This window comes from Erythranthe guttata, chromosome 12 (assembly GCF_056151865.1).
Source record: "Erythranthe guttata isolate IM_541 chromosome 12, IM_541, whole genome shotgun sequence".
Taxonomy (NCBI): Eukaryota; Viridiplantae; Streptophyta; class Magnoliopsida; order Lamiales; family Phrymaceae; genus Erythranthe; species Erythranthe guttata.
In genome coordinates, this window is record NC_142544.1 from 8,895,001 (window position 1) to 8,910,488 (window position 15,488).

At 30.4% G+C, this 15,488-nt stretch overlaps 1 protein-coding gene across 1 annotated transcript; it reads left to right on the top strand.

Moving 5' to 3' along the window:
- Positions 1 to 10,864: 10,864 nt before the first annotated feature.
- Positions 10,865 to 15,004, top strand: LOC105965812 (syntaxin-61). Its single transcript, XM_012990367.2, has 8 exons — positions 10,865 to 11,032; positions 11,170 to 11,275; positions 11,704 to 11,817; positions 12,402 to 12,515; positions 12,593 to 12,789; positions 13,924 to 14,014; positions 14,099 to 14,164; positions 14,676 to 15,004. Exons 2-8 carry the CDS (start codon positions 11,222 to 11,224, stop codon positions 14,784 to 14,786), a joined length of 747 nt encoding a protein of 248 aa, XP_012845821.2. The 5' UTR covers positions 10,865 to 11,032; positions 11,170 to 11,221; the 3' UTR covers positions 14,787 to 15,004.
- The last annotated feature ends 484 nt before the right edge of the window (positions 15,005 to 15,488 follow it).

The window sequence follows — 15,488 nt, forward strand, 5'->3', positions numbered from 1 at the left end:
AATAATAATAATAATAATAATAATAATAATAATAATAATAATAATAATAATAATAATAATAATAATAATAATAATAATAATAATAATAATAATAATAATAATAATAATAATAATAATAATAATAATAATAATAATAATAATAATAATAATATTAATAATCATCATCATCATCATCATCATCATCTTCATCATCATAATCATCATCATCATCACTATCATCATCATCATCATCATCATAATCATCATCATCATCACTATCATCATCCTCAATCATTGTATTCTACGTTTGCACGTACTTTCGTTGAGAAAATTCGCCACAACCAAACATATTCCCATTTCTACACCTACTCAAACTAAAAATATCCCTTCATCCATACATATTCTCATTTTCTACACAAAAACCAATAATCTACTTTTTCCATGAGAAATTTTGAAAACTACAAATTCTCATTGGAAGCATAACCAAACATCCCCAATATTTTTTAGAAAAACTGTTTTTAGGGTTTCGGGGCAAAACCTTTCTTTTATATATAAAGATATTGGCGTAAAAAAGAATTAAATCTAAACACAAGATTATTGCTTTTGACGATTGTGTTTTCATGCTGAACTTCCTATTATTCTAAAGGGACAATTTGCTATAGGTCCATCTATATTATAATTTATGCCTATAGATCCAAGTCAAAATTTCCATGTTTTAATAAAAAAAATAAAGTAATTTCTAAAAAAATAGACTCTGTAATTTACAAACTCATACTCTTAAAACGCCACCGCCGCCTAGGTCTCCGTGAACTACGACGCCTATGACTCCATGAACTGCAAATAGCAAACTGATAAATAGAATTTATATTATTGAATTGCAAACAACAAAATACATATGATTTCGCCACATTCAAACAACAAACAGGAGAAAAAAATTCAGAATTTGCATTATTGAATTGCAAATAAAAAACTATCTATGGCTTCGCCAAATATAACCAGCAAACTGAAAAAAAAGAACTCAGTAGAACTTGCATTATTGAATTGCAAGCAATAAACTACCTACGACTTCGTCAAATGTAAATAGCAAACTGAAAAAAATAACAACAAAAGAATTGTTTATGGAACACGTAGCAAATAACAAAAACATTAAACAAGGTGCTTGTAAAATTTAATTAAGACATACCTTGCAAATTGTAACCAGATGAATCGAATCTCAACACCAAAAGTAATTTTTCAAACAACAAACGAAATCAAACCAATTTGCAAACGAAAATAGCTAACAACAAACGATGGGAAGTATCTACATACGGAAGGCACAGTAATTTTGGCTGGGAAAAAAATAATTAAATTGGGAGGGGGAGGCGTTGTTTGTTGTTATCTTTAATTCTTTCACCTAGAAATTATCTCATAATCTAAAAATATCTTCTTTTTCTCCTCCTCTATAATATTTCTTCATTAAAAATGAGATATAGAGGGAGAAAGGTGAGGGATTAAATATAGGGTGAGAGAAGCATCATAGTGGAAAGAGATGAGTGATATATGAGATTCGTTTTCTTATTGATTGAGTGTGTTTATGTCCATATACTAATTATTTTATTGTAATTATATTATTCTTTTGGATCAAATGACCTATGTCTATATTCATCTAGCAACTAGGATATCCACCCATATAAGTCCAGAATTAAGGGTGTCTAGCAAATTTCTCCTTTCTTAAAAATATTTTGAATTGGAATTTCGTCAATATTATATTGGGATTATTTTAGGGACCCCACGTATGGAAAATATATATAACTAATCACTTAGGGGATTACACCTTGGTCCAAACCCCCTCAATTTTGAATTTAATTTGACACTCTCCCCTAGCCCACCTTGAAGTACCTAAATTGCCCTTTTAAAATCAGTTTTAAACTCTAGCCAACCCATAACTGTTTTTCTCTTCCTTTCTCTCACTCTCAAGTTCAAATCCCGCCCCCATAGATCTCCTATCAGCGATGTTGCTTCTCGGAGTCATAACTCTCTCTCCGGTGGTCGGAATTCGACGATTTAACTCATATTGGATTCCTCTCGTCGAGATCTTTTTTTAGGTGGTGGTTTCATTCAGTTTGGAGCACTCGATCTGTTTCTGCAATTGTCTTACTGTCGGTGCGTATTTCAACAACAATGGGTCTTGCCGGAGGAGTAATATGTGTTCCGACTGTCGGAATTTGACGGGCTACCCACCGTTGGATTCCTCTATAGATATCTATTGTTTTATGGTAGTCTTGTTCAATTTTTTATTGCCAGATTTGTTTCAATTTTTATTTTCATTGCGAGTGCGGAACATTGGGTGGTTGGAGACGGCTAGGGTTTTGGTAGGAGGTGCTTGGGGTGAAGAGTCATTGACGGTTTGGTCTAAAATTCGTAGCATTTCGCAGCTACTCTCTCTCTCGATCTTTCAGTGTTTGTTGATTTTTTAGTGTTTTGATGTTTATTCATTTGTTCATTTGCACTAATATATATATATATATTCGTGTATTGATTTTGCAATTTCAACTTAGTGAAAGTCATTGATCCTCTCCTTTAAGGTGTCAACAAATTTGATTGAAGTTACATCTGCTTCTAGTTACAATGTTCTACAGATTGTATGCATTAGTGTACATTATTATACATTACAAGTTACATATAGTTACATTAGTTACATATGCATATATTTGTGTATTTTCGATTTGTATTTGTTGGTTATGATGGGATTTATAATATAAATATTAAAATTGTAATTTTGTATTGTTGGGATTTATGAATTTCTTTTATATAAGTCAATATTCGTGTGTGTACATAATTGGTCAACTAAAAATTTGGGATAAAAAGAAAGAACATAACTACGAATGACTATAGTTTATTACAGTTACATGTAGTTATTTTCAGTAGAATAAACATATCGATTTTTTAAAAAAATTATAAAACAAATTAAAAAAATTATAAAAAATTACATAAATAAAAAAATAATAAATTAAACAAATAGATATTTAAAAAAAACAAAAATTAAATTAAATAAATAAATCAGTGAAAATGCTAAATGCATGCCATAACTGTTGAATGCAATTTAACCGAAAATTACATATAAGGTCATTATGATACTTTCGCCTTTTCAGGGGGTATGCCTATCCTTGGGTTTATCTCTAATTTATTAAGCACCTAGGGGAGTATATAAAATAAGCCCTACTATATTATTTACTAGATTTTTTGCCCGTGCGATGCACGGGATTGAACTAAAATTAATACAAAGTAAAGTTCAATTTAAACGACAAAATTGAATTTTCAATTCATTTTGATATTTTGCTATATATATTGATGATAATCCCCTATCCATAAACCTTTTTTTATTCCATATTTATCAATTTAACTTTATATTTTTGATGTAATATGGTTGTATATTTATCTTATCTCAGTTAATGTTGAAGTTTGACGGATCTTCTTCTTTATCCCCCATAACAGGCCTCAGTAAATTTACTGTATATCAATGATGCCATTAAATCTCAAGAGTTTATCATGAGCATCTTTACTTTTATTAAGATAAGAACCAAATATTTTTCTAAACGATTAAATGATTATTTCTTCAAATTAATATTAAGTAAAAATGACAATTTTGGTGGAAAAAGATACGTAAATTTGGGGCGAAAAAGTTTGGATATTTAATGGATTTATTAAACTTGATTATATTAAATATAGTAAAACAATAAAATTAATTAATTAAATAAATAACAATTATAATTTATAACTATCAAATGATGAGGAAAAATTTCATAGGATTTAGCAAGAGCAACCTTACCTATATTAATAAGAGAGCAACTTTACCTTTATTAATAAGATAAGATCCAAATGTTTTTCTAAACAATTAAATCATTTTCCCATCAAATTAATATTAAAAAAAATGACAATTTTAGTAGGAAAATATCACTTTTATTAATAAGATAAAAACCAAATGTTTATCTAAAGAATTAAATATTTTTTTCATCAAATTAATATTAAGTAAAATGACAATTTTAGTGAGAAAAGATACATAGATTTGGGGCCATAAAAGTCTAGATACTTAACAGATTTATTAAAATTGATTATAATAAATATAATAAACTAATAAAATTAATTAATTAAGTAAATGACAATTATAATTTATAACAATCAAATTAGCAGAAAAAATTCCATAGGGTTGAGCAGGAGCAACGTTACTTTTATTAATAAGATACGTGGATTTGGGATAAAAAAATCTGGATACGTAGTGGATTTATTAACATTGATTATATTAAATAAAATTAAATAATAAAAATAAATAATTAAATAAATAAATAAAAATTATAAATATCAAATGAGCGGGAAAAATTTTCTAGGGTTTAGCAGGAGCAACCTTACTTTTATTAATAAGATATTAAATGAAAATAAATAATAAAAATAAATAAATGAAAATTATAACTATCAAATGAGCGAGAAAAAAAATTCTTATGGTTTAGCAGGAGCAACCTTACTTTTTATTAATAAGATATCTTATATATAAAAGAAAGAAACGTTGGGTAACCGTAAAAAACCCTAATGGTATTTCTTTAATTATTTATTTTTAATATTTTTTCTCTACTAATTTTCAACAATTATCAATCTCTTATTTTTCATCAATATATCTCAAATCTTAAGAGATAAAAAAGATAGAAATTCGATTTGTTAAATCTAAATCTATATATTTGGATTATAAAAATTTAAACAAACTAATGTTATATAAAATATGAATAATACTACATTATTAAATTTTATTATGTTCGTGTACTATATTTTCTTATTATGTATTAAATTAATTTTTTTTTACTCTTGAAATAATATCACATGCATTGCACGGGGAAAAAATGCTAGTATTATTCTAAAAAGAGGGTCTACATTATTATCTATTATATATTATTCTTTTCATGTTTATCCCAAAAAATAATTATCTTCGTGAAACATTTTAAAAAACTTTTCCCAAAATAAATTAAAATGTTTCTCTCTCTAACAAATAACGTTGGGTAACCGTAAAAAACCCTAATGGTATTTCTTTAATTATTTATTTTTAATATTTTTTCTCTACTAATTTTCAACAATTATCAATCTCTTATTTTTTATCAATATATCTCAAATATTAAGAGATAAAAAAGATAGAAATTCGATTTGTTAAATCTAAATCTATATATTTGGATTATAAAAATTTAAACAAACTAATGTTATATAAAATATGAATAATACTACATTATTAAATTTTATTATGTTCGTGTACTATATTTTCTTATTATGTATTAAATTAATTTTTTTTTACTCTTGAAATAATATCACATGCATTGCACGGGGAAAAAATGCTAGTATTATTCTAAAAAGAGGGTCTACATTATTATCTATTATATATTATTCTTTTCATGTTTATCCCAAAAAATAATTATCTTCGTGAAACATTTTAAAAAACTTTTCCCAAAATAAATTAAAATGTTTCTCTCTTTAACAAATACGATTTGACTGCTACAGTGAAAATTGTGTTCACTGAAATACAAACTTAAATCACATTATCCTTCAAATTGTTCTTCCAAATACATTTTTCCAACAACATTTAGACATGATCTAACTTGCTACAATACAAATTGTTTCTTCTCACACACAAACAAACTTTATTTTATTTTTAAGTTCTTCTCCGAAAATATCTTTCTCCAAAATAAATATAAAATAGAAGCGCAAAAGCTTACCAAACATAGTCTTTAGATTATTGCTTTTGACGATTGTTTTTTTCCAAGTTGAACTTCCTATTATTCTAAAAAATATTTTAAAATGGAATTTTGTCAATAATGTATTATCTATATATTATTATAAGAAAAGAGGATTTATAGTCTCAAAGAATGACATGTATTAAACTAATTATGACATTTGCTCCAATTGCTCAGTTGGCACTCAATTGGTGATGTATATTGGTCATTTACTTAATTGGCATTTTGTATTTTGGTATGTGTTTAAGTTTTTTCTTATTTAATATATATTATTTAATATTTGCACACTCATCCAAACATTGTGATATACACATATTCTTTCATGCATTTAATATTTTAAAAAGTCTAAAAATATTATCTTATTTATAATTTTAATTTTTCGAGAAAAGTTGTTTTTTGAATGTTTTTTTTTTTTTGTATTATATTATTTAAAATTTTAATTTGAATAGTTATGTAAATTTGTAATTTAAATAGTCATGTAAATTTGCAATTTAAATATACATTTGAATAATTTATAAAAATTCAGTGTATTTGAGTAATTTGAAAAATATAGTTATTTATTTATTTTATTTTTTTGAACATTTTGGTTATCCGAATAAAATTTGAATAAATTATATTTGAATAATTTATAACATTTAAAAAGTCAAAAAATATTATCTTTCTATAGTGTCTTCTTTCCAATTTGGTGAGTCATGAATTAAAATTTGGTGAGTTTTTTGAGTTGAATATTATTATGTAAGTATAAATTTTATTTATTTTTAGTTTACTAATATTGGAAGTTTGAAGCGATTGCATGATTTGTGATTTTGGTAATGGTAAGTGACTAAGTGTCTTTGAATTGTGAGCTTGTTTAGAATAGTTATAATAATTGCAAGTTCTGAAAAAGTTAAGTTGATCAATATGAGGAAGATGCATTTATTTATTGATGTTGTTGCTTTACAAGTTGATATATTTTGTTTGAGGACAAGCAAAAGTTCAAGTTTGGGGGTGTGTTGAGTGTAGAATTTACATTCAATACATTTACTTTACGTGGATCTTTTGTTTAGAATTAATTATATTTGTGCTTTAATAGATAGATTTTGTGTTTTATAGGTGAAAAACGAGAATTAGGTAACCATGAATGAAAATGATCAAAAGAAAGGAAAATGTACCAAATAAGGAAATAAATCAAATTGGAATAAGAAATCTCGCAACAGCTTTGGCAGTGTCCACAATTTCAAGCATTTCTCTTTCATACGAACTTCAAATAACTTGATTTTAGCGGCATTGGAAAGATATTTGCAAGGATGCAACTTTTCAACGTTCGGATTCTAATATGGTCAAAGTCGGAGAACATATCCTGGTGGGGCAAAGTGACGGAAATTGAATTCTATTAGGTTTCCACTACTTCCTTATCAAGAAAAACTTATATAAGCAACACGTCTCTACACCATAAACATGAAATTTTACACCACAATAGGCAAAGAACAATGACGAAGACTCAAGCATAGTTTTTCTTATTTGTTTTATGAATGTTATTTTGTTTATCATAAGAATTACGAGTAGCTATAAACTCTTTAGTTTCTATGATTTTATTCGAACCTATGTGGGGTTTGTGAAGCCAACTCTATGATTTTATGCAAGTATTAATATTCGATTATTTTTTCTACTTGATTTATTAAGTGCATGAACTTGATCACTTTATGTGCTTTATTGTTATTGTTTAATGCAAGAACCGAAAGACCGGCTTAACAATTAGAATCGTGGTAGAAGAACCTTTGTTGCGTTATTATAGAAATATAGTTATTCTCTTAGGTAGCCAATACTAAGATTTGTGCTAATGCTTAGTTCTTGATTGAATTGCGTAGGAATACAACAATTTAATCATGATGAATAATAGAATCATAATACTCTATATTACTTGTTCGATACGTGCACTTGCGTGTAGGCATGCGAATCATCTACGAACGTTGTAGCTCCGTATATCAATGCTAAAGGCACAACTGACTTTGAAGAGCCTATTCTAATGAGAAGCGATCCTACGGATTCCAATCATTTCCACATCACCCCGCCAATTGTGGAGCTCCACGACTCAGGGAAAAAGAGTATCGCTCAGCCACCGGTGTTTTTCCTCCAAACAGGCTCCTTGAATCCCGCACCCTGCGTCCTCACCCGTTCGCCTCTTCCACACGAGTCAACCCAGCGGAACGAGTTGACTCGTTCAGCAACCCAACACACACATGTGACATCATGCCATGTTGTACCGAGGTCACATTTCTCATGCCCATGTTGTCTGGGATCTCCCCCTCCTCTAATTTCGAGCCAATACATTGTTTTGTGCATAACTTTTCGCCAGCAACTCCGAATTTTATAAAATTTGCGCCGATGAACTCCAAATTTTCTACACTACCGTCAATAACCCTCAATCTATCGGAATGTTTCTTTGCCACCCTACTACAGCATTAATTCAACAATTCAACGCATTCTTCGCTCGGCTCACCCAACAAACATCATCGACTGGTAAAAAATGTTACAAATTTTCTAAGTACTTCAACCCGGGAAATTCAACAGCCGTATTTTGCCTGGGGGGCTCGCGGCTCAGGCCGTCGTAATGTCACAACTTCCTCCAATAATTTCAGCGCCTGACCGTCGCCGCCCTACAACATCTTGGCTTCTTGAGGCAGACAACTATTTCTATATTACTCTGAGACAGTCCCGCGGGCTCGTGGCTCATCCAGGAGTGGGGGCTTATCGATGTGCCTAGTTGGCCTTTAACCCAAAAGGCTCAAGAGGCTCATTAAAATGAAAAGCCCAACACACAGGCTCTTAATTAAAACCTTTTAAAAGCTTATGGGGAAGAAACCATATGTTTCTTGTGCCACATCATATTTCTACTAGAAGTTTCTATATTCTTTCATCTATAAATATGTGATTCAACTCATATAATGCGGTACGCACTACATAGGCAATAAATTAATATTATGTGCTTATATTGTGATAATTTTCTGACTTGAGCATCCGAGGACAATCGTCGGGCCAACCCCGGCATGTCACCTAGTATTTTTCAACTAGTTTTGTACATTAACAAGAGGACCAATCCCTTCGACTACCTCGACACACGTGACAGTGACCCTTGGCATTCTCTACCATTACGGGCTCAAAAACTCTTGGTTGCTTGATCGACATTTGAGCGGCATCACTTGACTTTCCTTTTCGAAGATGCTGACTTGATTAAACAAATACAACACATCATGTTAAGTGAAAAAGAAGTATACTTTCAATTTTCAAATTTAGAATGTAAGATGTGCCAACAATAATTTTAAGTATAAATAAGCAACAATAAAATACAACTTCCAAAACCACATTGCAAAAAAAAAAAAAAAAAATTGTAGCAAACAAGATGCAAAGAAAAAAGAAAAGAAAATGCAAGCAGCAACAACTAATAAAAAAATAAAAAAAATAAACAATTAGCAAAATATATAAATTATTCAAACTTCAATATAGTGCATACTACAATAAAATGTATACCAAATGAACATCAACAAAATGCATAACACAAAAAACAACAACATGTACACCATAAGAACATCAAGAAAACAACGACATAAAAATAGTGATGTGTTCCTTTTTTGGATGATGTTAAACAACAATTTTGTGACATGCTCCTTTTTTTGGACGTGGCTGTTGAATGCACAATAAAAGAAAATTAATTAGAACAACAATTGCAAACAATAAAATACAAACTTCAACAAAAAATTACTAATTGCAAACATAAAATTGAAATTCAGACAATAATAGAAACAACAAATAAGAATTGTCATTGCAAACATCAAACACTAACTGCAAGTTCAAAATAATAACTGCAAAGTGCAAACTAAAAATATAACAAGTACTTCTTGCGAACATGTAGAAACTGAAAAAAAAAAAAACTAATTTAAATGCCACACTATGAGGACTACAGAAAAATGCATAACAAAACTAACATCAATATCATGGATAACACAAGAACATGGGACGTGCAAACAAGAACTGCCAGTACAAACACTTGCAAAGTGCAAAGTCCACCATATGAAGGCTATAATAAAAGCAGACCAAATTAATAGCAAACAAATGCATAACACAAGCAAATCAAATGCAACCATTGCAAACAACAAATAACAACTTTAATTACATTGATGAAACGCAAAGTGCAAACTGTAATTACAAGCATAAATCAAATTACATAACAACTAGTTGTACTTCCTTACGCCACATACTATAATAATCTACATACTCATTTACCAGAAACAAGATGTTTCAACACAATAACTCAACATGCAAACCTCAAAAACATCAATAATAAAAAACAAAAAATACAGAAAAAACCCATACTATGGTTTCGTCTAAAATATATGGAATGAATGCGAAAATATTATTACCAAGCCTTTTTACGCTTTTGCACTATCAAAACATAGATTCAGTCCTCTTTAACACCAAACAACGAACGAAAACTAAACAATTGATTTCTGGATAAGCAAACAACAAACGATTTTGGGTTCACAAACAACAAACGATTTATTGGATAAATTCATAGCTAGAGTTTGCGATTTCTGGGATAAATTTAGCGCTAATAGATTGCGGTGGTTTTTGGGAGAAAATTGAAAATTCTAGTGGTTTTGGGATTTTGAGAATTTTCAGGAAGAGTTGATTACAGATCTTTTGGGATAAAGATCAAAAATTAAAATATTCTATAAAGTGGGCTTTTAATTTAAGATTTTCTTTTCCATATACTGTAAAGTGTATTTCAGACACAATAGGAACAATAAATTAAAGAAAAAAAAAGCAGAGATTTATTAGTTGGATTCATACACATAAAATCTACCACATGAGGACCTATGATAAATTGTTCACTTCTTTTATATTAGGGAGCGGCTAAAATAAATACTATTTTTTTCTCACTTCAATACTACCAACATAAAAAATAAAAAATAAATAGGTACTAACATTATTACCCTTGATGTAAATCAATTTGTGTAGTATTGATTTTATTAAGGATCTTAATGTCATTACCTATTTATTATATATTTATTACGATGATGGTATTGAAGTGAAAAATAAACGCTATTTATTTTAGCCGTCCCTTTATTTAAAGATGATATGAAGAGGAGCAATTGGTATTTGGCAAATAAGCCCTCCTTTTTTTTTTTTTTAAAGATTTTGCAAATAAGCCCTCCCTGGACCCTACATAGATCCATTAATCGATTGAGAATTGGGATCGATAGTATACGCTCTGCTCATTCGATCGATTTCGAAATTCATCGCAAATCGCAACTGATTTTTCCTCTTAGGTACTACTACAAACATATGATATATATATATATATATATATATATATATATATATATATATATATATATATCTTTCTCTCTTTCTTTTAGTGTTTGTGTTTCGGATGAAATCTCGAAGTTTAATGATGTTTTTGTAGGTGTCGGCATATCTATACTGCATCGTCATATATTTGGACATAGAATTTAATTATGTCTTCAGCTCAAGACCCTTTTTACATTGTCAAAGAGGAGATTCAGGGTTCTGTAAGTGTTTTTTTTCTTCTACTTCTCATCCGTAGATCAATTAAATTAAATTACGATTCATAGAAAAAATCATTCCCCTGATTTTAATGTTAGGTTTCCCCTTTATCTTCTGATTATTGGTTCGATTTGAATTCGAATGCTTACATCTGTTTTTTTTCTTGTTAATTTTATGTGGGGAATTGGATTTTGGAAGGTATTAATGTGATTAAATGAATGTTAAGTTTATTGATCTGCTGTAAATTGATTTTTTATTTTTTTCATTTTTTTAATAAAAAGATGGGAAAGTAAATATAATTTTTGTGCTAATAGAGTTAATTGAAATTTCTTGAAAATACTGCTGCTCTTCCAATTACTGGTCAGCTAGTATTTTCGGTTGTGACATATGTTATTTCTTGATTGGTTGAAATATTAATTCGTGATCCCATTAGATTGATAAGTTGCTCTCGACATTCAACCAATGGGAGCGAATGCCGTTAGAGAGTGTAGAGCAACTGCGTCTCACTAAGGAGCTTCTTTCTGGGTGCGAGACCGTTGAATGGCAGGTACGACTTTTGCACATGCGATCTTTCTTTCTTTAGACGATGTTCAGTTATTTGCATCGGTCGTATTATATTTGAAAGTATTTCTTTCTGCGTCACTTCATCATTGCCGATGATAATAGCTACAATGCAAATGCTGAGTTGGCTTTGCCGGGATTTCTTACCAGGGTGGACTTAAAATCTAGGCGAGTTATTTTTAGAATTATCCGTACGCAGAAAATAGCACTAAACAAACAAATATTTTTAGACGTCAATTGAAATAGAAAAAAATGAACTCTTGAAAGTTACTTACATAAGCAAATATAATCGAGTAAACTCCTTACGAACTACAGTTGCCCCCCTTTTCGAGTTTTTATCAATTCTCGTGGAAATGTCTCTCTCAATAAAGATAATCAAAGTATCATTCAACCATTCGTTATTTATCTTGGACTTTGGATGGATGGGCTAAAATATATGAATTGGGTTTACTAAATAACGGGGTAATATAATGTGACAATTTCGGGATTGAAAATTTCAAGAAATTTTTGGTAAATAAATAAATGCATACTTCTCACGGTAGTACTGAAAATTCGTTTGCTGATAGGAAGGTGGATGAATTGGACAAGACAATTGATGTTGCAGCGAGGGATCCTGCTTGGTATGGTATTGATCAAGCGGAGCTCGATAAACGAAGAAGATGGACTAGCAATGCTCGTAATCAGGTATCACCACCACCTTTTATTTTTTGTTATGCTTAATTTTTATTTCATCCACCTGAAATTTATTTTTCGATCAATAGGTGAAGAATGTTAAGAAAACAGCGGTTATTGGAAACGAGTCGAATGGGACAAGCACCTCTAATGTCAATGGAATGCGGCGTGAACTCATGAGAGTGCCAAATCTACATCAAACTGATAAATCGAATCAGTACGCTGCTGCTCAAGAGAATGATGATTACATATCATCTGAATCGGACAGACAACTACTTCTGATAAGGTAATATTGTTGTCGTTGTTTTTCGAAACCCTGTTTCATTTATTTTCTTTTCCTCAGTATATCCTTGTATTTTTTCAGTTGTCTCGCGTATCTTGATTTTGCAGTTGTTCAAAAGTTCGCATTGCTCTTTTTTTTTTCTTTCCCGTAAACTAGTATCTCTTATGCGTGGGTATTTACGTGAATTGCCATTACTGAGCATCTGATCTATTATTAACTGTGGACCATGTGAAAACTCTTCTCTCTTTTTTCATCGTGATAGGACTCTATGCAACGCGTGTATAAAAACTAACTCTTAAAAATTGTTTATGTACGATAACTTTGACAATCACTATACTCTAGACAAAATATTGGAAATTACCGCGTGCACTTTTATTGAAAGTGTAAAATCTATCTTGCGAGGAGCATTATTATCTTAAAAAGTTAATAATCCTTCAGCAATAAATAATCATTTATTACTTTTCCTGGTTGTGTTGGTGGTTTTTCGTTATTTTATTTGAAATTGAAACTTTTTTAACAACCCTAAATCGTGTGTCTTGTGCATTTTGATTTGCAGTAGATTTAAAGGTTTACCTTGCCTTTTCTTTTTAACATTTCTTATGAGTATAGAAGTGAATAACCATTCCTGAACATCTTAAACTATTTTTTACAAGTTGTTCGTGTAGGATAACCTTAACAATAGCATTACCCTAGACAAAATATTGGGAATTATCATGCGTACTATATCCGAGGTTGAGTAACGTCAGTTTTTAGTTGGTGAAGGCAGATAGATTATTTTTTGGAATTAATGTTTGTGTGACTTACTGATTTAAAAGACTCGTTTCCTGCTTCAAATACTTTTTGGTGGAACTTTCTTGTATTGGGTGATTCGAGACCAAAAAGTAGAACTGTTTTTCGGAGTAGTGGAACTTTCTTGTTTCAAGTTTTTACACTGGTCCTAGACTATTATTGCAATGCTAGATCCTCGGATTATATTTCTGACAGCCTTTGGTATTTATTTCTGAATGTGACGGTAATACCCTTCTCGTTTTATTTATTATACTTTAAATAGGAAGAAAGAAAATACTCTTTGGATGAATTAAGTTAAGGAGGCAGGAGTGCATATTTTGAGCTGTGATTTGAGTTGTGTTAATTCAGGCAACAGGATGAAGAGCTAGATGAGTTGAGTGCAAGTGTCGAAAGAATAGGAGGCGTTGGGCTCACAATCCACGAGGAGCTTCGTGCTCAGGTAAGCGTTTTAAACACATATCATTATAAATCGCATGTCTTTTTCTTGGAAATTATATAATTCGTGGAGTGGTGATTTTTTCAGGAGAAAATCATGGATGACTTGGGCAATGAAATGGACAGCACATCAAATCGTCTAGATTTCGTTCAGGTGAAAATTATTCCTTCTGAGAATTATGTTTCGTATTAAAGCCTAAAGGTGGTAAATAGAAAAGGGTTCATTACAGTAGAACCTCGATAAATTAATAACCTCGCTAATAATAGTTTCTTCCGGTTCCGACTCGGTAAAAATCGACTAAATTATTAGTTCGATAATTTAATATTCAACTAAATTAATAGAATTTTGCTAGTCCGGACTGTATTAATTTATAGAGGTTTAAATGTACAAAGGCCACTCTTCAGCTTCGGCTTACTAAGGTGTTGTTCATTGTTTACGGAAATGTCGATATCTGTCAAAAAATTACGTGTGAAAATTCTGTTTCAATAATATACAGTTGGTAGAATTTGCAAAGTTGAGACTCATATCGATCAAATATTTATAACTTGTAAAGTTAGAGGGGTAGTTTCTATGACTAGGAGAGATCCCGAGAATTGTAAATTCTCGAAGAATTTGCAAAGTTGAGACTCATATCGATCAATTTGATGTGGTTTGTTTTGTGCAGAAAAAGGTTGCGATGGTAATGAAGAAGGCAGGTGCAAAGGGTCAATTTATGATGATCTTGTTCTTACTAGCTTTGTTTATCATTTTATTTGTGCTCGTCTTCTTCACATAGAGAGCTGCAAACTATTAAACCGAGTTTACTTATCTGGACCATACTCGCTGTAAATGAGTTTTACTTATCGGGATCGTTGAAGCATCTCCTATTTAGTGGATAGGATCAAAAAGTCTTACAGCGCATGAGTTTTTGTTCTTGTTGAACAAATCATTTGATAGATTCACATTGGTTTCGTGATTTATCGACTACCATCCAGTTGAGGTACTTGGATTTTATCTTTGTTTTTTTTCTATAAGAACGTTGCAAGTTATTATTCTCCCTTGATCGGTGTTTAAAACATGGAAATCTGTGTGAATTTATGAGTGACCACTCCCATCGTCTCATTTTTGTGGCGAGAGATTTCGGGTTCGATGTCTGTGTGCGCATGATTGGGTGCATGCATTATAAGGTCATTTATGATGCCTCCTTTTTTTCCTTTTGTTAAAATCTTACTAGTAATCATGTCCGTGTGTTGGACGAAACGCATTCAACAAAAGGAATAAAAAAAAGTTTGTTTAAATAAATGACAGTATAAATTGTAATAAAAAATCTATCAAATAATATTGAAATATATTTGTAAAATTCAAAATAAACTACTATTACCTTATTTTAGTGTAGTACATATTTTTCGTCCTACAATCGGTGCACACACACACACTGAGAGTCGCTTCCCAGAATAGTCGTCACACCTTGATTGAAGTTGAACAGGTCCATGATAAT